Raw genomic sequence first — 24,788 nt, forward strand, 5'->3', positions numbered from 1 at the left:
TTTGTTGCCAAAACAATATACTGCAACAGATTGAATATAGAAGCATCTATGAGAAACCAGCGGTCTTCTACTAAGTCAGACATTAAAGAGATTTGCAAAGAATGTAAAATACCACTTTCCTCACAATATTTTTGACATTATTTTTCATAAAAAATGTTTATGGTAACATGAGAGTTTTTAAAATTATTTTTAAATGTATTAATATTTATAATTTTCTCAGTTTTAGTTTCTTATATGGCAAAAATAGATGAATATAACCAACATAAACAAAAGCTCTTTTGGATTCTCAATAATCTTCAACAATGTAAAGGGGTCCTGAGACCAAAACGTTTGAGCACTGCTGCTTATAGCAATAAAAGTGAATGAACTAGGACCAGATACAATAATGCAGATGAAGCTGCCAATCATGATGTTGAGTCAGAGAAGCAACACACAGAAAAACTCATTTAATATGATCCCATTTATATGAAGATCAAAAATGGGCAAAACTGAACTATATTGTTTAGGATACATAAGTAGGTCATAAAACCTCAAAGCAAAGCAAAGAAATGAATGACATAAAAAGTCTTGATTGTGGTTATCTTTTGAAGGAGAAGGGATTATGATTGGAGACATATGAAGGGGCTTCTTGGGGTACGGCAAAGGCAATGTTTTATTTCTTGATCTATATTATATAGTAGTTAAACTTTTACTGTTTTTTGTTTTGTTTTATATTTACGTTCTATCAGCAGTATATTTCTGAACTAAAATACATATTTAAAAAATCAGGGAAAGCTTCATTATCACTAGAGGTAAAAATAGACAATACAAAACACAAAATGGAAAATAACATGTTAATAAAAATAAACGTAGTATATTTATTTTGACAATAAAATAGATTTTTAACACAAACACATTTCTAGAGATCTAGGGATAGTATTTAATCAAAGATTTAACTTGCTAAGACGATTTAAGTAATCTATATTCTTATACAGGCAATAAGAAGGCTTTGAAATATATAAAATAAACAAAACCAGAATTATAAGTAGAAATTAACAAGTCTATCATTGTAATGTGTAATTTAACACACTATTTGACAGAACAGCAGAAAAAAACATTAGTAATGATAGAGATTTAAAACACATAATTAATATGTTTGGTCATATATATATTACAACCCTGTACCCAAAATTGAAGAATATGCATTCTTTTCAAACACAGATCATTTATGAATATTGACATTGTTTTAGTCCATAAAACAAGTTCAATCCATGTCAAAAAATTATATAAAAATTGGTACATTTTTTGACTACAATGAAATTTGGGTAATAAAGATAATCTTTAAAAAATTTGTAAAATATAAGGTATGTCAAAGTCAAATATCCTTGACTTTTGCATTATTTATTCTTTTGAATGTTTTATATTTCTTTTCATTACTGTAGTAAGATAATCAAGAGCTGACTATATGAGAAATATGAAAAGAATCAGGGTTGTTTGGAAGAGAAAAGGCTGTAAGGTAACTATCTTCCAGGATACAAAAAAGTATGTTCAGTCTTACACTGTAGCAAGGAATAATTTGACAGAATACAGGCAGAACCTACTGTAAGGATGATTAACTTTTGGAACAGGTTACTACAGAGGCCACAGAATCTCTGTCTCTATAGTAAAATCCAGAGGCCCTGCCTTTCCTGAAGGAACTTCTTCCTAAAGATAGAATCTTAGGTTATATTCAGCTCCATGAACTACACTCAAATTAGATCCTTTATCGCTCCAGTTGATCTACAATTCTGGAAACTAGCAGAAAATTGCCAGTTAATTCATAACGTTATACTAATATATTTGTGAAAACATACATCAACGATATTTCATATAAATGTTCAGGCTGTCTGAATTTTTTTCTAATTTTAAATAAATCTTCCTTGTTTGCTTGCATTTTTTTTGAAAATAATCATTCCTTTCTGAGCAAAAATTTTCCTATTATACGAAAAAAAGTCAGTTTATATAGCCAACTAAACTAAGGGAGTTGAAACATCATGTAATACATTTAAGACTGGGGATAAAAAAATGACATCAAGTTATATCACTTTAAAATATGTATTTTATATTCTTAGATGAAAAACAAAGATATCTTCAGTAAAATACAAAATATATATATATATTATCACAACAAAACGTAAATTACCTTCCTATTACATAAGCAAGCATAATATAAATGAAATATGTAATTTAAATCTGGTTCTCAATATTATTCTCTTAATGTCTAAGTGACTACAATTTGCATATGTAGCTTAAACTAGAGCTATATTAGTACCTATTTCCTTTTAACAATATTACTCTGAAATATATTTTTTAAAAAACCATTTGTCACCTGTATGAAAATTATTTATGAGTTTAAAAGAAAAGTATAAATTGCCACAGTTGGAAAAATGGTTCATGCAATGACATATTAGATTAGAAAAATAAATTAAAAAGTCATAATTATTATTAACATTTATTAAGTTTCACAGGGCATATGGCATTAGAATCTATGAGATTTTCGTCTTACACATTCTTATATATTTTTGAAATAATTAACAGACGAATCTTTTAAAAATTTTAAGAAAATGGTAGACTTTATTTCATGGAAAACAGTAGTGAATTTTGCAGAAAAAATTTAAAGTATCTTGTAAGGAATCAAAACAATTAGTCAGTCATAAGGTTCCCATGGACTTGGCTTGTTTTCCAACCCATTCTAGGTCCATTCCTTGTGACTTAGACAAGATATCTTAGGTTTACCTTATGCTGAATCAGCCTTCAGTGTATACTTAAATCTGGAACAGAATTAGTTTTTATAGTTTGGAATTTTTATTAAATATACAATACAGGAGGCAACACACCTGGCGTTTACACTATAACTGGAACACTTTCAGCAGGACAATTCTGAGTCAGTCACCCTGAATTCAAGAGCTTCTCTCAGGTGGAATTTGTATAATTTGAGGGATCCTTCTAAGTGACTTAAGGATCCTTGGGAAAATCAAATGGACTGTGCATGTTTACATTCAAAAGGGGCCATGGCCTACTCTTAGTTGTGTAGTAGCTGGGCTAACCAACAAGCTCTGACTTTCCAGGAGAAAGGAAAGAAGGAAAGCGTAGTGTAAGAAGAGTACAGTTGGAAGATCATTTGCAGGAACTCCCAACTTTTTCAGGAAAAGATGAGTCTGAAGATCATAATCCTTTTTGAGAAGTAACATGTGATAGAGTGATATATCAAACATATCAACTGTCGTCTTATACCAGACTTTTGTATAGACCATAGGCAGAAGGCAGGCATCAAAAGTTTTAGAAAAAAATTTGGGAGAAATACGGAAAACTAAGAAAAGTTTATCCATTAATATCTTCTTTACTAGAATTAAGAAAAGACTGTAAACCAGATGGACAGATCCAGTTCTTAAAATACCTGTGTCCTGCAAGAGCATAGCCTGAGAATCTGCTCCATAAATTGTATTTAACTCTTCAAATACTACTGAAAAATATAAAATTTCAATTATTCTATCAGAGTTTTTGGTTGTTTCACTCACCTTTCCCTTATTTTAATTTAAAGCTAAAGATATATAATTGCTCTGTTAGTTTTAGTCTTCTCATAAATCTAAAAATTTTTGGCCTGGCTGCACATTATTATATTAGATAAAGTCCTAAACATTCTCAATAATAGATCTGGCTTTATACAGAAAAATAGTATTATCAAGTAAAACAGGTGAGGACTATTTACATAAAGAACATTTAAAGTATTGTACATACACTATTAGTAGGAGAATGGTATCCATAAAGTTGAAGACGCTGACATAGAGCACAAAGGGCCAAATGAAGTGTCACATTTCAGAATGAACCCAAGTATAGCAAAAGAAAAAAAGAAAAAGATGACAAAATAATCAATTAGGAAGGGCAAATCATTATGCTACATTCTATATAGAGCATAAACACGGTACAAGTGGGATAAATGTTAAAGATGAGTAGCAAAGTTTTTAAAATCTCATATAATTAAACATTAAATGAACTTGTGCTCATTTCAACCACTTTCATTTTAACTTTCTGATAGAACTACTGCTTTGAGTAAAACATGTTCCTCCAAAGTATGCAGTTTTATTGAGACATGCTTCAGCGATTCCACGTGGGATAAGGGGGAAACCTAGATGCAGCAGCATGGTGGTGGGAATGGTATGAGACCTACAGTGGCATCTTCTCCTGTTAGTGCCATGACCTCAGGCAAGTTAACAAACCTCTCTAAGATGGTTTTCTCATCTGTAAAAAGGTAGGATACTTACCTCAGAGAAGTGTAATGAGGACTAAATGAGAGTAACATTTATAATGGATATAGTACAGAGCTTAGCACATAATAAGTGTCCCAAGAAATTTTATGCTCATTTCCCTCTTTCTTTCTGAAGCACAGTTAATTTTGGTATGTAAATATTTTACAATTTAGTCTTGCTCAGATTTTGATTTGGGTATGTAATAATTCAGTTTAAAGTAGCTGTATCATTCTACTAACTAAAAGAGAATTTTGTGTTTCACAATGAGCTAATCTTTTTGAGTATTTATTATATTTCATACACTGTTAAGTGGCTACATGTTTTAGCTCATTTAACCCCCATAACAATCACATGTGCTCATTACTCCTATTCTCGTACAAATGAAGAAACTGCGGTACAGAGAAATTTAAGGACCTGGTTCAAGGTCCCCCAGGTAATGAATGGCAGAGCTAATAGTCAAACCCTGAAAATCTGGCTCCTGAGCCTGTGCTACACTGTCTCCCTAATGTAATCTATATATTTTCAATATAAGCTAAATTTCAAAACTCAGAAATCTCATCAGTTCAGATATGCATTATTTAAAATGTGACAACTATTAACAATAAGTTACCACTAATTATTGTTATTGTTAAACACAGTAACAAATATTTGGAGAGAGCTGTATTGTCCTAGAGTGTTGTTTAGTTCAGAGGTTGTACTAAAGATTATTTCTGAATTGTTTTAAGAAATAGTTCTGAGAGCTAAATTCTGTAAATGAGATTTCAGGAGCCACTATGTAAGATAAACACCTCTGAGGTACCCATGGAGATCAGTGCCTTTAGCAAGCATTCCTTTACACATAAATAAGTTATATACTACTTATAAGTTATTTTTATCTGTTCTTTAAAACAAGTCTCCTTCCCCATATATTTGCTACAGAATGCTTCATTGATCTACGTATATTCATGTAAACTAATACAATTTAGGGTATGCTGATATAATTTAGATTTCATAATTCAGATAGACTTTCCCTAAGTAATCCAACTTAATGAAGTTTTACTATATCACTATTATTTGCATTAAATCATCAGTATTAAAATTTACTTTACCTGGGCTGCAATGACGCTTTTGTGCTGACACTGTAGCTTTTTCCAATGTGGTTTGTCTGCTATTATTATTCCCTTTCCTCTCTCCCTTTGTTACTCGACTTAGGTATTTTAGTAAATGTTAATGATTAGAATAGGACTGTAACTTTACTGGAAGATCCATTAAGTCCTTTCTGGAATTAGTATAAATAAACAGTTAAATTTGAAATACTATCTACTTTATCACTGAGGTTTACCAAAAGATTCATTAACATAATTCAACCTCCTTAATGATATTTTATTAACAACTTGCCTATCCAGTCAATTGGGGGTAATCCATCAAAATTAAAATAATTGTTTACTCTTTTAGTATATTATCTATAGACAGTGTCTTCTATTGATATAAGTGTCTTCCATAATTAGTCTACTGGGGGTGATTCAACAAATACTGATAAATATATCATAGTCAAATATCCTAAGAAATAATATGTATTCATAATCCTGATAATCTGCTTTTATTAGTATAAATACATACTTCGTAAATCTACTGGGACTGAATATGTCACCCATCTGCTGCAGATAACCCATGTTTAAAAAAAACCTAATACATATCCTTATAACAATGAGAATAATAAAAAATGTTGCAGTTCTTTGAAGTTAATTATTTGAATTCCAGATAGACCAATTAAACTATTTCACAGGGCCATGAATTTGCAAATTAAACAATTATCATTTACATGCCAACAAAATTCACCATGTTTCTGCTATCTAAGTACCAGAGGAAGAAATGTGCTACAGTGGGTAAAAGCGCAGGTTTTGGAGCTGGCCAGCCATGGGTTCAAATCTTGGTTTTGCCATTTAATAGCTATGGAATTTTGGACAGGATACTTAACCTTTCCAACTGTCAGTTTTCTCATCTATAATTACAGATAATAAGGGAACTGTTGGGTAGAGTAAATGAGAAAACGCATGCAAAGCACCTAGTATAGTGTCTGATACTAAGGTCTCAGTATCTGCGTGTTATTTTTATTATGTGAACCTGGGCTGTTGTCAGGCTGAAATACTTGGGACAAGCAAAAAAGAAAACTAGTAGGAAAATGGAGGGAAATGTTGCTTAACTCTACCTTCAAAATAAGATGAAAACATTACTCTCACCAGAAGAATCTATAATATATATTTCTATGAATGCAAAAAAACATATTATTTCCTTGTTTTTGCTTCAACATTCATATTGTTATAGCACCACTAAATTTACTCACAGGTATAATTAAATCTTTGCAATTCACCTTTAAATTTTTACATGCATAATGATCTGTATTAATCTATTATATGATATACCCTTCAAATCTCATGGATAACAACAATACAGATGAAAATGATTTAATGAATGTGATTATGGATACAGATGTTTAATATCAATACTTGATATAAATATTGATATCAAAGCATATAAATACTGAAGCAATTTTTCTACATAAGAACTTTAGAAAGTTTTCAAGAAAGCGACAGGTCCAAAGTTACAGGCTTTAATTATTGTTTCTCAACATGAATAAAATAATTCTTGCCTAGAAAACCCCCGTGAAACTACTATAAATTATTCTTACCAGCATTGCACGCTTTTCTTCATCTCCTTTAGTTTCTCTCTTTTCATTTTTTTTCCTGAATATTTCCTGAAGCTGAAAAAAAAAACAATCAAAAATCAAATATCCAACAAGAGTTTCTGGGTACCTACCTAACACCCTGTGCTAGGTATATTCTAAAAAGAAAGAAAATAGTTAGCTTCATATACCAAGATCATTAAAACTAGTATAAATATATTTTCTGATATCAATGTTTTTCCTGAGAAAAAGGCAACCCAGTACCAAAGGATCTATTAAATAGTTTTACTTTATCTCTAAGACACAAAGATGTGGAGCCTGTGGCATATACATAAAAAGAGATGAAGCCTACTGAGGGATAAAGGACATTGGACCAGAACTCAGGGGTCTGGGCTTGAGCCCATCTTCTGTCATACACTGATTTTATAATGGGGGACGGGTCATTCAACCCTTGCTGGGCTCCAATCTGCTCATATACGAAATACAGATGGACTAGACAACCTCTAAGGTCTCTTTCAGGTAACTGAGCATCGTGGTAGGAACATGGGCTCTCCATGTACAAGCCCTTGAGCAAGTTAGTCTAATTATTTAAGGCTTGTTTTCCATATCAGGAACATGAAGATAATCTCTTACAGAATCTCTTAGGGCAGCATTTTCTTCCAGCTTTATTGAGGTATAATCGATAGGTCTTATAAAAATAATGTTGTACAGAGTAAATATTACAAGTAATTACTTAGCACATTGCCTGTCACACAGTAACTTCTCAATAAATGTTAGCTACCATTATACAAGGCATTATTTCCTCTTTAAAATCCTATTTTACAAATGGAAGCCTAATCCTATCTCTATGTCAGTTTTCTGACAAGGTCATTGCTCTTGTCTGTGTAATTTGAACAGCTATCTCAACTCTTTACTTCATTTTGTACAGCTATAGTTGAAAGTCAAAATGTATTACCTCCCAAGATATGAAATAACAATTAAAATATACAGTACAAAATGTAAATGATTTTATTAACACATAAATTTATTTCCGCACTTTCTCTTAGTGAAAAGAGTTTTTATTTTTTGCAAGGTTGTTAATAATCACTTCATAAATAGGCAGGAGGATTGCAGATTTTAGACCTCTACATATAACTTTGCCCAACTCCACCTCTACTTCCAAACTCTTTGCTGTTTACAAAACAACAAACAAAAAACTATTAGTACACAGCCACTGCAGAGTAGACCACCACTTTAAAGCAAGGGCAACTTTTGTAAGAGTGTACAGTGGAAATAAATAGAAATTCTGCATGAATGTTTTTACCTCCCATCTCCACAAACAGACAAGATTCCGAAAGACAGGCAACTTCCAATGAACTGAGTTCCGAAAGTTAATCTTTAAGACAGTGGGGTGGAACTTGGCACTGCTGTCATAGAAAGTTTATTGAAAATTATTTAGATTACTAGGCCCATTGTGAAAGTCCTAAAATACAGCCGTACACTATCATGACAGAACTATAGTAAACTAAGTCTGTCCATTTTAGGGTGTTAGGTACATCTCTCTATCTACTGCAATGAAACTGAAACCTCTCGCCTCCCCAATATCCTGAAAAGCACTGCAGTGAGGGACCCTTTGTGGTTCCAGCTCCAGTGACTTGCTCAGGGCAAGGGCCACATGGGTGTTAGATTAAGCCTTTTGATAGATCGCAATAATTAGTTTGCTTGCTTCCTTTTTAATGGCTAATTAGCTTTTGATGAGAATTTCTCTCTCTTCTCTTTCCTACCGTGGAAAAGAATGACTGCATAGTTTCTCTTCTATGCTCCAGCCTCTGAAGAAAATACTAAGCTATTTAAGAGGTTTTCCAAGGGATTTTTATTGGCTCGTTACAGAGGAAAAATAGAAAATTAAATGGCTATTTATATTATTTTTCCCTTCTCTTTTCACTAGGAGAGTAGAGGTAAATATTGAGTTAAACATAAATGCTAAGGGTAGAGGTGGTTACTGGAAGGAGTAAACTAATGTTAATCTCTCTTTTGGAGAAAAACAGAATAGGCATTTGGTCACAGAAGTAGATACAGGACACGGGTAAAAAGCAATGGAAAAATTCTGGAAGGAGGGGGTGGTAAGATGAGAGAGCAGCTGATGATGCTGCCAGACCAGCACCAACACGGGACCAGTCGGGTGAGAAAGGCTGAAGGACAAATACCAAGAACACTCTTACCCTCCACTGCAGATCAGCCCCTGGTCAAAGACAGGAGAAGGGAGTAGGAAATTGGGCTAAGACTGGAATACAATGCAGCAATGAGTGGAAGAGAAAAGGAAAAAGAAAAATCGTAAATCCTTTAATGAGAAGGAAGGGGGAGGTCCTGTGACAAAGAGCTGTCTGTGGTTGGGTGGCTGACATGATAGAGACGGAGCATGCATAACACCTCAGGATTGCTTGTCACCCACCCAGTGGAAAACATTTGACACATTTCAAACTTCCAGAAGATGTGTAAACAACTATAAGTATCGTCATACACTGAATATAATTTATTTTTTTATAGTGTAAAAAATCATTCAAAATAGGGACTTCCCTGGTGGTCCAGTGGTAAAGAATCCGCCTTCCAATGCAGGCGACATGGGTTCGATCCCTGGTGGGGGAACTAAGATCGCACATGCCGCGGGGCAACTAAGCCCACGCGCCACAACTACTGAGCTCGGGGGCCTCAACTAGAGAGCCCGCGTGCCACAAACTACAGAGCCCACGTGCCCTGGAGCCTGTGACACAAGTAGTGAAGAGGACACCCACACGCCACAACTAGAGAGAAGCCCGCGCGCCACAACGAAATACCCTGCGTGCAGCAACGAAGACCCAACACAGCCACAAAAAAAATCATTCAAAATAAAGTGCATGAGTATATATACTTTATTAAATTAAAGTGAAAGCATAAAATTTTCACTCTTTTCTACAACAGCATTCTAAATAATGCAAAACATAAGAATATAAGCAATATTTAATTATTGATAAAATGTAGCCTGTAATATACATACCACCAAAAACTCCTTTTTATCCACCATCTCATTGCCATCGGTGTCAAACATGTTGAAAGCTATTCTAAAACCTGCATGTGGCTCTGCCAGAAAAGAACAGGAAAAGTATTTGTGAAATGAAAAAATGTTTTTAAAGTAAAAAAATCCACATTAGTTGTAAACCATTATTCACATTCTATACAGAGATACTTTCTTTAACCAAGAAATTAAAAGCAATATGTTATTATTTAGTTAAATATAATAAAAGCTACATATAAGTATATATATTTCTGCTTCATAAATTAGCACACTTAGTAACACAATTGATAATACACTTTAAATCTACTTGTGTGATACCTGTTTCATAGCACTGACAGTAAAATTTGACTACCTTCCTTCCAAAGATAAATATTTCTTTCTTATCCAAAGTCTGTCAGTTTGTTTACAAGGAAAATATCAGCTCATCACATTTGAAGTATTTTTAATATGTCAGCTACTTAGAGCGGAAGGAAAAATAAGAATATGACACAATGGATCAGTCTAAAATCTTGGGAAAATTATAATGGAAATAACCTGTGAAAAAAAGTCAAGCATGAGAGATTACATATTCGGGTTTGAACTTCTAGAGGCTTCAAATACAGAAATATAAAATAAAGAGAGCTTGAATAACTAATTCCCCCCAAATACAAGGAACAACTCCTTTTCTGAGAAAATCAGACTTTCACACATTACGAACTGCCTTAATTGTATGAACCCTATAATGAGATTCAATCCTTCTCCTCTTTTCACTTCTAAAACATAAAGAAGAAAACTTGGACAGAAGAAAGCTTGAACGTATCCTTCAAAGAGGAGCTCAGTGTACATGCCTTTTTCAAAACATTTGACCTTCTCTTTTAAGATGACTGGCAAAAAGTTTAAAAAGGACCTCTCACAGATACACTTGCCACTACCTGTTGTGAAATCGTGAACCCAGCAAAAGCAAAGCACACAGCCCTACTTTCCTAACTGGTAATAGCTGTCTCTGAAAATAATGGAAATGAAAGCCAGTCTTTTATGGAAGTTCATTTTTTTGCATGTATTTTAGGAATCTAGACTTACTTTCATTATTATTCACTTGAGAAAGAAATAAAAAGTTACACCATCTCTGATAACCAAGATTTAAGCTTTGAAAATATCTGAAGACACACAGAAAGAAGTCCTCACCAGTATTACTTGGAAGGGAATATTGTTAAAGTAATAAAAAGTAAAGGGGAGAAAACTATGGACAGGTAACATAGATTATCTAGCCCACTTCCTGCCAGCCCTCTTTTCACATTTTTCTTGGTTCTAATCTAAACGACACCCATAACTTTTCAATTCAAACTCTTCGTAGTTTCTAAGATGGGTCCTGAACTCCAAATGAAGATTCACAGCATCCAAAGATCCTACCCTTTCTGTAGTCAGCAAAAACCACTATCTGTGTTTTTTCCAACATGCTTAAACCAACGCTGTCCCAGCTCAACAAGTGGCTTTCCTCACCAGTTTTGTTTTACTCGGACCCATCACTCTGCTGGTCCAGGTACTTACAGCTTCTAATTTTGCACCTAAAGTTGTTCTAGCTAACAAGATAGCTTTAAAACAAGTCTCTGAGACACTCCTTGGCACCCACTCCCCTAATTTCCACAGTGGCATTCCTCACTCACTGGAGTCATCAGAATGGCTTTCCAGTCTGGGACAACCCCAGGCTGTCCTATAACTAACTGCACAGTACTTGCTTTTCTTCAGCACCAACACTTTAAATGACTTTGAGCCAGGAGAAAAAAAGCAAGAAAAAAAAATACAATTTTTGAAATACATATGTGTGCGAGCACACACACACCCCCCCCCAAATTTCCTGCAACAGAACTCCAACATTAACAGCATCCATTACTAAATTCAGAAATAACACAGTGGCTGGGAATTTTCTAATTACAGAAGTATAGGAATTTTAAGATTGGTTTCTAATGACACAGTTTTATTGATGTTCTTGTTTCCACACATCTCCATAAATCCCCACAATTGGAAATTCCACTAGCCACATTCTTTTATTCATTCCTTTCTTCACTCATTTGCCAATTATTTTCTGAGAGGTTACCATGTGAAAAGATAAAATCTTTGCCATGGTGGACCTTGCATTCAACTGTGGGGAGAGAGACAAATCATGTAAACCAGTAAACAAACACTTTCGAATAGTTTAAGTACTATGAAGAAAATAAAACATTGTAAAGGGATAAAAAGGGAGAGATGGAAGAGGGAGCTATTTTAGGGAGGATGGTCAAGTAAGGCTTCTCTAAGTCTTCATATTTCAAAGGAAACCTGAATGATTTTTATTATCCGGAGGATCTTTAGTAAAAGCACTGATGGTAGAGGGAGCAGAAAGTACGAATTCCTGAGGTGAGAATTCAGGGAATAAAAAGGTCAGGTGGCTGGAGCACTGTGAACTATAGCATATAAGTTCCTCCATTAAATGCAACGAAATTTAACTGAACACCTTAGTAAACCCTTTATATAATTCATAAGAATTGCTGTATATGAGAGGAAGATAATAATAAAGCTGTTGTAGGATGTATGATGGGTCTTCTTATAGACTTACTAGTTAAAAGACCCATTCTTTCACACTAGTCTTGCAGAAAATGTGATTTGCATGAATGAGTGTAGCAGGAAATTTACAAATCACTACACATCCTGACCTTTAGGCTCCCATGTAGATCCAACCACAGGGACTGATATAGGATATTAAATGTATAATTTATGAGCATTTTATTACTACACCATAAGCCATAATAATATTTATGGTTTTGACACTTGATAGTGCTATGCTTAGCATTTTCCACTGGCATTTAGACATGAATTTTGTAAAACAGCATGGATAGACCTAAACTGATTTTCAATAGTAAGAGAATATAAGAAGGATTTATTGGGACTTCCCTAGTGGCGCAGTGGTTAAGAATCCGCCTGCCAATGCAGGGATCACAGGTTCGAGCCCTGGTCCGGGATGATCCCACATGCCGCAAAGCAACTAAGCCCGTGCACCACAACTACTGAGCCTGCGCTCTAGAGCTCGTGAGCCACAACTACTGAAGCCCATGTGCCTAGAGCCCGTGCTCCGCAACGAGAGAAGCCACCGCGATGAGAAGCCCGCGCACCGCAACAGAGAGTAGCCCCCGCTCGCCACAACTAGAGAAAGCCCACGTGCAGCAACGAAGACCCAATGCAGCAAAAAATAAATAAATAAATTTTTTAAAAAAGATTTATTTCCCAAGATTACGCTTGAGAAAGAAAACTGTATCCAGAAATAGATTTAATGAGTATACTTACTTGTTAAAATACATAAAAGAAAAAGATATTCTGTGTAAGAAATCACACCTAGAAGAAAAATAGTATTAGTTATGCTATATATAAAATATTACTTTCTCTTCATATTTATCAAGTAAAATATTATTCTTATAATAGCAGTAATATTTATAAAGAACTTAGAGTTTTAAAGAAGATGCTAAATATTGTTTTAAATGAGACTAAACTATTACTACAAAATCAGAGTGAAAGAAACAATAAATAAATTTTACATTGTTTCACATGCCTCTGTAGAAACCCATACAAAAATCACATTAATGCTTCCAGATATATTGGCACAAAAGCAAAATTATCAATAATGTTTACATATAGCTGTAAATTTTAAATGTGTTGCTAGCTTTCAAGGTATGAATCTAACATAAAATAAAAACGTTGGAAATGGTTAACACTGTAAAGTGCTTAATTACTTCTTAGTAACCCTTGAATAAAACATTTAGATGTTCTTGCTTAGAGATTTGACTTCTTATTGCATTCAAAAAACACAACTCTATAGTTATTACTTTTCTGCTTTCAAGTTATCATTCATTATTCTTGATAAGCTTCATGCTTCTATTAAATGTAATCTAAGAAGTTTCAATTCTTACAGAAAGCTTACACTTTCTGTATATTGCATCCTGAGTTCTCTGTAATCTCATAAACTTTAAACGGAGTTTGTTTGGACTACATAAAAACATACATTCTGTTACTCAGATTCTTGCTTTTGGATTATAACACCCAAAACTAGAATTAATCGCTTAATTGTTTTTCCAAGTGTATCCTGAGAAAATGAAAGTCAGAAATAAGCCAATAACACTTATCCAGATACCAGACAGCCCTCATGTTTGGTAAAAGGGTATAACAATCCTTACAATAATCAGATCGTGAACTTTAAAACTCCACTTTACCTGATGTTCTTTGAGGCTACCCTCTCTGTTACAGAACAAAGGAAGAGGCGTCACTGTCAGGCAGTTTGTCAGAAGATGTGAAGGGACCGAGCTAGGAGGCCCTGAAAGCATTCCCGTCTTTTGTTTATACTAGAATATTGTGACCTATAGACATAGTTCTGGTTGATTGCCATGAATGTTATGGGAGAAAGATTCTGGAATGGTCAACGTATATAAAGATACAATACCTAGATTCCATAGGGATCCCTCAAAAAAAAAAAAAAAAAAAGATCTGGAAATGGGCTCTGTATCTCCACAACCCCATATCACTGACTGTTGTTCTGACTTGGTGGAATGCACAAGAGGTGCTGGTTAGTATAAAGAAGTTTAATATATGCTCTACGCCTTTTACTTGATAATCAACTCAAGATTCCCCTCACTGAAGGATTACAAAACAGTGAGAATCCTGATGATGATTATCATGGTAGGCACTTGTCTGAAGTACTAAGTGGTTTTTGAGGTGGCATAATCCACAGGGAAGAAAAACAAAGTGAGAAACTCATGATATAATTTAATAAAAATGGTCAGGGACATATATACACTACCAAATGTAAAATAGATAGCTAGTGGGAAGCAGCTGCATAGCACAGGGAGATCAGCTCGGTGCTTTGTGACCACCTAGAGGGGTGGGATAGGGAGGGTGGGAGGGAGACGCAAGAGGGAGGAGATATGGGGATATATATATACATATAGCTGATTCACTTTGTTATACAGCAGAAACTAACACAACATTGTAAAGCAATTATACTCCAGTAAAGATGTAAAAAAAAAAAAGGTCAGGGAGAAGGGAAAATATTACTAAACATGAACCGTAGATTCATAATGTTTTTAATTACAAAAATGGAAAACCATTAGATTAACCTTTCAATTTATTTTAAGGCCACCCAGGGTCAAAAATAAAATAATAATAAATGTTAAGCATATAGTAATGTTTCGATCCTTAGAAAAAGAGGCTAAGAAAGATGCTAACTAGGTTTCTCTTGAAAATTCAATTTTAAAAAATTCTAAGGGAAGTTCCTTAAAAGCATTACACTGTTTAGTTCCTATATCATGATATATTACAGTTAGCTATTATAACTAAGTCTATGTAATTCATGTTTTCATAAATGCTGCATACCAATTAAATTTTTCTAAAACTGCCCAACATTTTCTTGCTGGGTTATATTTTAAGCAGACAAAATTCATCTGTAAATTAGTTTTCAATAGTTCTAAAAACTTAGCTTTACAATTCCTCTTCCACCTAATCTCTTTATAAAAAAGCAAGATTCTCTGTAACTCCCTACTTTACCTAACCCTATGGTTCTAAAACTTCTTGGGTACACGGATTACCTTGATAATCCCATCACTATGACATAGATCTGCACTGTTCTACAGTGTAGCCGTTGGCCACACAGGGCTATTTAAATTTAAAATAATTAAAAGTAGATAAAATTAAAAATTCAGTTCCTCAGATACAGTAGCCCCATTTCAGGTAATTAATAGCTACATTTGGCTCGTGGCTACCATATGGACATTCCCATCACTGCAGATAGCTCTACTGGGTAGCACTGAATAGATCATCTCCCCCCGAAAAAATATGCAAATATGCATACAATTTAAGTAGGATTAGGACCTGCCTAAACTTATGGCTTCCAGATTTAACCCTCCCCCTAACTAAAAAGAATTTCCTTCTTCCATGCATTTATCTTTCTTGGATTATATTTGATCCAATTGCATTTTCCCATGAGAGGTATTAAAGAAATATTTTTTACATTCACCAATTTACCTCATCATTCCGAGCTTTTAATTTTCCTGATCCTATCATTCCACCCTAAGATTTGCATGGCAATCTTTAAGACAACTTCCAGAAAAAATTTTCTAAGAACTTTAAAGACACCATGGCTCAGATTTCACAAAGATTTAAAAACCCTAGTTATGAAAAGCCTACAGTTAAAGACAAGGTGTCTCCTCCTTCCAGAGTCCATAAGAACCAGGTGGAAGCAATCTGAATTTCTAATTCTACTTAGGCAAAAATATATGGATTATAACTAATCCTTTAAAGTATTTATCTTCATATTAGAGTAAATATATTATTTTCAAACCAATATTGGTTGAAATTGATGAAAAAAAGGTAAGTTTAGATAATTGCTTTATATTGTTATTTTGTATACTCATATTTGAATATGAAAATATATATTTCTAAGAAACATTCCTTTTTAAGATTAAAGAGAGTTTATTAATTAGTTTCTGCTATAAACATTTATAAAAAGTACAATGTAAAAGAAAATTGCAATAAAAGCTATATAATTTGATTGCAAGGACATGTATGAATTAACGAGTTAACGTATATATAGGTATGGGTAATACGGTAAGTTGAAATAGGTGGATTTTGCAGTGAGTGTTGTTTTTAAAAGAAACATGTTCAAATTGTGCAACCAAAAGATATATCCAATAAGCTTTTCATATTGATTAAACTTAAGAAAATCTGCAATTCCCTGGAAGTAAAAGGAAAGAAAAATAGACATTTGGAAATCAGTATTTTTGAAAAATGCTTTCTGTGGGTAAATATAACATATACTTCTCAATATGGTTAAAAAGGTTTTTTTTAACTATAAAAGTTCACTTTGTTGTAAAAAGTGTGGAAGATATGAATAGTGTATATAAAAAGTAACATAAAAACCACTCTTAATCCCACTGCCGAGAAACAATCATTATTAATTTTTTGGTGTTATTCTTTTCAGTTTTTTTTCCATGTACATAGACACATATGTAATTGTAAAATTATTTAAGCATGAGGAAAATATGTATAAATAGTATAAATAATATAGTATCAATATTAAAATACATAAATACTAAAGTTAACTTACCTCTTTCTTTAAGATTTCGAAATAGCTTTGATGATCCTTTCCAAACTGGTGGTGTTTCTGATAGCATTTGATTTAATTCCTATGACATAAGGTATCATAATGCTGATTAACTGGTAAACCGCTTACTTATAAAATAGACCAAAAATATTTAAATGCCTCTGCAAAAAAATTCTCTGCTTAGAAGACGTGAGACATGACTGTATTTATACTATTTTATCTGTGGTTCATTCAACCATAAAACCCAATATTTGCCCACAGTCCAAATGTAAAAATAAGTGATAAAGATGCTACATTAAATTCAATTAGAGCTACCAAAAATTTCAGATAAACTTAATAATTGGAGAAATACATATATATATGATAATCTAGTTAAGATAAAACAGTGAATTTAAGTTCTGGAGCCAGTTAGAAAAGGATGGTTCTGTGGAAGCCACAGGAAAAGGTGGACTTCCTAATACAGGTCACATATGATCACTGAGCTTCACATACTGTTTTCTGTAGCCCTCTTGGATTTAGGGGATTTTGTGGTAGATGAAGTAACTGGGCAACAGATTATGCTGGGGAAGAACGAAGAGTATTTTAATAGTGACTCAAAGAATGATGACATCAGATGAAGTGGGATGACAGGGTATTGAGTTACTGTGTCCACTGCTGCAATTTTTTTTTCTAATTTTAACTTAAATATTCAGTAAAGAATACACACTTCAACTGCTGGTTAGCCAGCTTTTCTTTTTTTTTTTTTTTTAATCAAGCTGAGGGGGGACTATTTTGGAAAATTTAAACATTTGATTCATTGCCCAGATACTAGAACGATTTTGTATTTATTACACATACTGTGTTAAAAATAAGTGAAAATTATAATTAGGTTAACTGTGAAAAAATTATTAAAGGATTTGGTGAGATAACTTGAAATAATTTGAAATTAAAAAATTAGTCTGGGGCTTCCGTGGTGGCGCAGTGGTTAAGAATCCGCCTGCCAATGCAAAGGACACAGGTTCGAGCCCTGGTCTGGGAAGATCCCACATGCCGCGGAGTAACTAAGCCTGTGTGCCACAACTACTGAGCCTGAGCTCTAGAGCCTGCAAGCCACAACTACTGAGCCCCGGTGCCACAACTACTGAGCCCACGTGCCACAACTACTGAAGCCGCGTGCCTAGAGCCCGTGCTCCGCAACAAAAGAAGCCACGACAGTGAGAAGCCCGCGCACTGCAACGAAGAGTAGCCCTGGCTAGCTGCAACTAGAGAAAGTCCGCGTGCAGCAATGAAGACCCAACGCAGCCAAAAATAAATAAATAAATAAATTTATTAAAAAAAAAAAAAAATTAGTCTGCTAAGTAACATACTGAAAAAATAGAAATGACTTCTTTTCCAGATCTGACTCTTGCTACTCAAAATGTGGTTCCCCAATGGCCCAGGCATCATCACCGGGGAGCTTGTTAGAAATGCAGAATCTCAGATCCCATCCCTGGCCTCCTGAACCAGAATCAATTTTTAACAGGATCTCCAGGTGACTTTTATGCACATTCAAGTTTGAGAAGCACTTTAGACAAATCCTTCCTGATGTAGTTGTACCTAAAAAAGCTCCGTGACATTTACAAACCATCTTTTTCATTATAGAGCTGGGTTAGCAAATAAGGAATCTCTGGGATGCCAAAGGCAGGAGAGGTATTTTTAGGGGATTTATAGACACCCTGAAGCCTGCCTGTGAATCCTTGCTCTCATTTCCTTCATAGTGTTATTTCCGCACTGCAGGTAATAGATGCCACCAGGTGCTCAGTAGTGTCTGACTAGGGTAGCAATTCACATATGACTAATAATGAGAAGCTAGGATATTTAATGTTTAAACAATAGTAAACTCATAAACATTTTTGTTAGAGCAGGAGATTAAAAAATATTAATATTTGGAGTACATTTTATATACTTTCATTTATACTGTCTCTATTATATAAATATTACCATCTCCATTTTAACTGTTCCCATGTATTCAACTCATTTCTTCTACTTAAACTCAGCTAAAATTTAAGACCAAAAAAATCATAGCTACCTTTTACTGAGTGTCCCCTATATGCTTGTCAATGGGCTAATACATATCTCATTTAATTCTAAAAAATAATCCTTATTATGCACATTTTACTGTGTCTTAAAGAAGATAAGTAACTCACCCGGGATTACACAACTAGTAAATGACTGTCCAGACCCTCACTGAGTCTAAGCAGTTTATTTTTGTAATAATTTAGTTCCTTGTCTGGTCTAGATCATCCAGTTGACACACTAATCTTGTTTTGTGTCGACTTCAGGGACTTTTTTTTCTTAATTTTTATTTTATATTGACATATAGTTGATTTACAATATTATGTTAGTTGCAGGTGTACAGCAAAGTGAGTCAGTTATACATATACATATATCCATTCTTTTTCAGATTCTTTTCCCATATAGGTTATAACAGAGTATTGAGTAGCGTTCACTGCAGCGGAGGCTAGGGACTTTTAAGTTTTATTAAAAACTGTATTTCCACTCTGGCGGGAATCTCTCTCCCCACTCCCAGTGCCTACCTTTGTCTCTTATAGGTAGTAGTGTTGTATGATAAAGCATTTGATTGGCCTTTGTCCCTGGTTCCTGGGAGGAAGACTATATCCTCACATCACACCAAAGTTTATGCTGAGGAGATGACTCAGGATGGGGGCTGACCTTCAAAAACAACCCCGTGATTCAAGGGTTGGGGCTTTGAGCTAGCCCGACCTCTGGGGAGGGGAGAGGAAAGGGACTGGAGACTGAATTCAACCATGTGGCCAATGATTCGATCAATCACACCTATGCAATGAAACCACCAATAACAACTCTGGACACCAAACTCAGTGGAGCTTTCAGGTTGGTGAACACATGGGTGTGCCAGGAGGGTGACACACCCTGATCCCCCAGGGATCCAAGCTGTGTTTGGAACCCTCCTATACCTTGCTGTATGTGTCTCTCCATTTGGATGGCCTTGATTTGTTCCCTTATAATGATAATTATAAACTATAATTCTACGTGTAGAACGTTCCTGAGTTCTATGAGTCAGTCTAACAAATTATCGAACTTGAGGGGAGTTGCGGGAACTCTCTGAATTTGTAGCCAGTTGGTCAGCAGTGTGGGTGGTCCGGGATCCCTTGAGTCGCAGCTGGCATCTGAAATGAGGGCCACCTTTTTGGGAAACGGGTCCTTAAATCTGTGGGGTCTGATGCTAACTCTGGGTGATCAGTGTCAGAACTGTATTGCAGTATTGCAAGTAGGGACTAAATAAATATTTGCTGGATTGAATTCATTTACCTAGAATTATAGATGCCTTTTAAAAGCTTAATACAATTTTCCTGAGTACAATTTTTATAATTATATACGTAATATATATGTTATAGGAAAATTAGTAAGTGCAGAAAATAAAACCAGATTGTAATCCAGGGATGAACCACAATTAAAAATTTTATTTAATCTCCTTTTAATCTAATTCTCTATCTAGGCATATTTATACAGTATTTTTGTCATTCTTGTTGCAAATATTAAATCATTTTCTGCATACTGTTTTGTAACTTACTTTTGCATTAATATGTCATGAGCATATTTTCCTGCCAAATATTCTTCATTTTCATTTTAATGGCTACACAGCAGTTGTCTATATCAGAAGTTCTGAAATGTAACTCTTTATACTCCTAAAAATTGTTTACCCGAAAGAGATATTGCTTATGTAGGTTATATCTATCAATATTTAATGCATGTGGAAATAGAAATGATACATTTTTAGAACACAAAAACACACAAGCACATATTCTATTAGTTCTCAGAGTGATGATGTCATCACTCATCATGCAGCCTCTGGAAAACTCCACTGTACACTTGTGAGAGAATGAGAGTAATAGAACAAGTATCTTCTCAGTATTATTATGAAAATAGTCTTGACTCCATGGACCCCCAAAAAGGTCTTTGCACGTCAAGAAAGACCAGTTTATATTATTTTGCAATTTGCTGTTTTACTCAAACTCATGTTTTTTAGGTCTATTCATGTTGATACACACATCTCTTGTGTATTTATTCATCTTAGCTCTATATTACTGTATTGTCCTTCATATGCCTATTTCACATTCTTTTATTAATTCCTCTACTGATTGACATTTATATTGTTTCTAATTTTTTTAGGACTCCTGGTATAAGCATACAAGTGTTTCTCTTGTAAATGTATCTAGAAGTAGAATTTTTGATATGCATTAGGTAGTGCATATTTCTCTCAAAAGAGCATATACCAATTTACATTCTCACCGGATTCCTCCTTCTCCTTGTCCTTGCTAATTACTGGTATTGTTAGATTTCTAGAACCTGACAATCTGTTGGGTGTGAACTAGCATCAGATCATTGGTTTAATTTGCATATCCCTGATTACTAGTGAGGTTGAGCTCCTTTACATATATTTATTGGCCCTTCTGGCTATGTCCGCCCATTATTTTCTTATTATCTTTTTTATATTGATTTACAGGAGTTCTATATGACTACAAGACACTTAGCCTTTTCTGTTAATAATGGGTTGGCCAAAAAGTTCGTTCTGGTTTTTCATATCTTAAGAAAACCCGAATGAACTTTTTAGCCAACCCAATATGTTGCAAGCATATTCTCTCATCTGTCATACATCTTTTAACATTGTTGACATTGTCTTTTGGTGTGCCAAAATTTTTAATATTTAATTTAGCAAAATTTGCCAATAATCTCCTTTGAGTTTAGCTTTATATATCTTTTATATATGTACATATCACATTTACATACATATATATCACATAAATATATATATATAAAAATAGCGTGCGGGACTTTCTTGGTGGTCCAGTGGCTAAGACTCCATGCTCCCAATGCAGGGGCCCCGGGTTTGATCCCTGGTCAGGGAACTTGATCCCACATGCCACAACTAAGACCCGGTGCAGCCAAATAAATAAATAAATATTTTAAAAATAAATAAATAAAATAAAATAGTGTGCATGCATACATATACCAAGAGCTTTAACCTACCTGCTTGGAAAGTGACTTCCATGTTTTAGCAACTATAATAAACATAAAAAATTAGATAATACTTCATGTAATGTATATCAAAATTCAGTAACCATCTACAATCATAACTCATAACACTGACCTTTATATCTAAAAGGCAAAGGTTTTTTTAATCTCAAGATTTAGACCTATGTATGTTATGCATTATGTATTTGTTTCATGTACTATAAACTACTTAAATAATATCAGTGGAATAGAAAACACATTTTCCATAATCATTATCTGGATTTATAAAGTAAGTTAACTTACTCCATGTTAAACATCCTATGGGCTTAAAACACAAACAATGATATTCATTAAACACTGATGTTAGAATATAAAATATTAACATAGAGAAATTATAATTTTAAGGTGTTACCCATGATCCCTGCTGTGTTAGTATCTCTGATTATACTTCAAAGGTCAGGTCTCTCTAGAGTGAAGGGGAAGGGTAGGGGCAAAGAGAAAAAAAGATCAAGGAGAGAACAGGTAATGTGATAGAGAGACTCTTGGCCTGTTTTCCATTCTTCTCCCCTAAGAATGTCATAGTTGAATAAAATACCTGAGATCACTTTCTTTTTCTGATTTCTCCTCACATCCCTGAAGATCTCAAACACTATAAATCTTATAATATTAAAATAAATACATAGTCAATATTGCTGTTTCCTTGCTCAGATTTGAACACTGTGAATATCTAATGCTTGTCCAAGAATTATCTCCAGGTTTGTATGTGATTAAATCCTATAATAGAGCTGCGTTAGGAACTAGTAAATATCAACTATTTCAGCTACATTACAATAATGACAACCAATAATTTTTCTACATGGCAATGTGGCCATTTCTGTATAGTTAACCATAGTTAACGTAAACAATATATCAAATTCAAGATTATAAGATAGGCATGTTTTGCTTAACTTTCTCTTTTTTAAGCGATGTAATAAGTCATTTTAAGATCAAAAGGGAAAAACTATGTTCTAAAATTTGGCAAACTGATTTTTATGAAGATAGTTTTCTTCTCTATGTAGCAACAACATCCTTTCTTTACCCAAGACAGTTTATATGCAAACATGTAATCAAGTTTAAAATCAAGATTGTAATCAAGATTAAAATCACAGGTCTATACGGTAGAATTCAGAATTTAACCTTAATTATAATACTTTACACATTCATTTCATAGACATCCTCCTTTACATAATGAACACAACAATGTAAATAATACTTATTATTCTGTTGCTTTTGAAATATAGCAGTAAGAAAAGAAGAAAAATAAATGGTACAAAAGTACATGCACATGCTCTTATGCAATGTTCAGAAGCTATTTATCAAAAGAGGAAGTTAGACACTCTTGAGTTTTGTAGGGTTTATGAGATTTCCAGGGTAAATTATTCACAAAAGACATATTCATTCTGCCGGATATGTCACCATGTTCAGTATTATTGGCTTTTTTTTTAATAAAACTAAAGAGCCATTAAGATTGTTCTTCAAAGGATTTTCTGATTTTCTAAATTCCTTATTTCACATGAAGTTACTGCATATATAAATATAAGGTGAAGAGGGACTTCATTCTTTTGGATATATTTTATTTCTTAAGCTATAGGTTGATGTTTTCATTATATTTTTAATATATTTATGTATGTCTGAAATTTTTTAACTTAAAATTAAATTAAAATTAAATAATACTTGAAGCTATATGAAAATAATTACTTATTTTAGTTCTAGATGAACAGTTTACCTCTTAGGTTCTATTTAAGTGGGTAAAACAAGAAATTTTCTTGATTTCAAAAACAAAGTTACAATCAACAATCAGATGTATATCTCAATTGACATTTATTTGAACTATAATTATTAAGCAAATGTTTACATAGCATACCATTTTCCTGTTGATGTTGCCATAAAATTATATTAAAGATTTTTTTAAATAATGGTTATGAATTCAAGTGATAATGATGATGATGACAATGACAGCTAGCAATGTTTATTAAGTGCTTATTGCATGTCAGATATTACACTAAACATAACTGATATCATTCAATCCTTAAAAACCTCATAAGGCTGTTATTTTTACTTTTATAAATGAAGAAACAAAAGATTAAATAACTTACTCAGGTTCTCAAAGCTCATAAATGAAAGCCAAGGTCTAAACACAAGTCAAATTTCAATATGCTATTTTGATATTTATATGATTTAATATTCCGTCTATGAAGCATATTTTCTTTTTTGAGGTAAATATTTCTTTTTAAAACCCTACAGTTTTAAAAAAGTTTTTACAAATATCTTGATCTTTAGTTACCATTCTTAATCATGTCTTAAAAGTGTTGGTTAGAAATTAACTGATATTAATTTGTGGTTGTTAAATATCCTGTGTTTATACTGGAAACTAGTTTTTTCCCTGCAAGTGATAGTTTTGGAATATCTATCAAAAGAATCACAGCTAAAATTATTTCCAAAAAGCAAAAATCCAACAGCAAGCTTCCAGTGAATACATTATGAAGATAAAAATAAAGAAAATAATGAATTAAAAAATTTCAAACTATGAAATTTTAAATCAGTAAGCATTACTTAAAGGATAACTTCTCAAATATGTTTGACAACAGTTACAGAATTTGATGCAAAAGTACCATTTGATATTGTAAGAGATATATTAATAGTTTTATCAAATCTATACTAAAAATAAATATAAAAATC

The 24,788-nt window shown here is 33.5% G+C and overlaps 1 protein-coding gene across 5 annotated transcripts in view; it reads right to left on the reverse strand.

The window, feature by feature from the left end:
- The window catches only part of MICU3 (mitochondrial calcium uptake family member 3), a 116,010-nt gene that overhangs the window by 46,209 nt on the left and 45,013 nt on the right, over window positions 1-24,788 (reverse strand). For 3 of the 5 annotated variants that reach the window (XR_009698757.1, XM_061177278.1, XM_061177277.1), the window contains exons 3-8: window positions 22,086-22,117; window positions 17,061-17,139; window positions 13,256-13,303; window positions 9,941-10,023; window positions 6,934-7,005; window positions 3,757-3,795 (exon numbers count right to left, since the gene is read on the reverse strand). Coding sequence is in view for 4 of the 5 variants with exons in the window: in XM_061177278.1 (XP_061033261.1) it covers window positions 3,757-3,795; window positions 6,934-7,005; window positions 9,941-10,023; window positions 13,256-13,303; window positions 17,061-17,139; window positions 22,086-22,117 (353 nt within the window). In the remaining variant the exon portion in view is untranslated. The remainder of the gene's footprint in view (window positions 1-3,756; window positions 3,796-6,933; window positions 7,006-9,940; window positions 10,024-13,255; window positions 13,304-17,060; window positions 17,140-22,085; window positions 22,118-24,788) is intronic. The other 2 variants (XM_061177276.1, XM_061177279.1) reach the window with 2 other exon arrangements.

This window comes from Eubalaena glacialis, chromosome 20, assembly GCF_028564815.1.
Source record: "Eubalaena glacialis isolate mEubGla1 chromosome 20, mEubGla1.1.hap2.+ XY, whole genome shotgun sequence".
Classification (NCBI taxonomy): Eukaryota; Metazoa; Chordata; class Mammalia; order Artiodactyla; family Balaenidae; genus Eubalaena; species Eubalaena glacialis.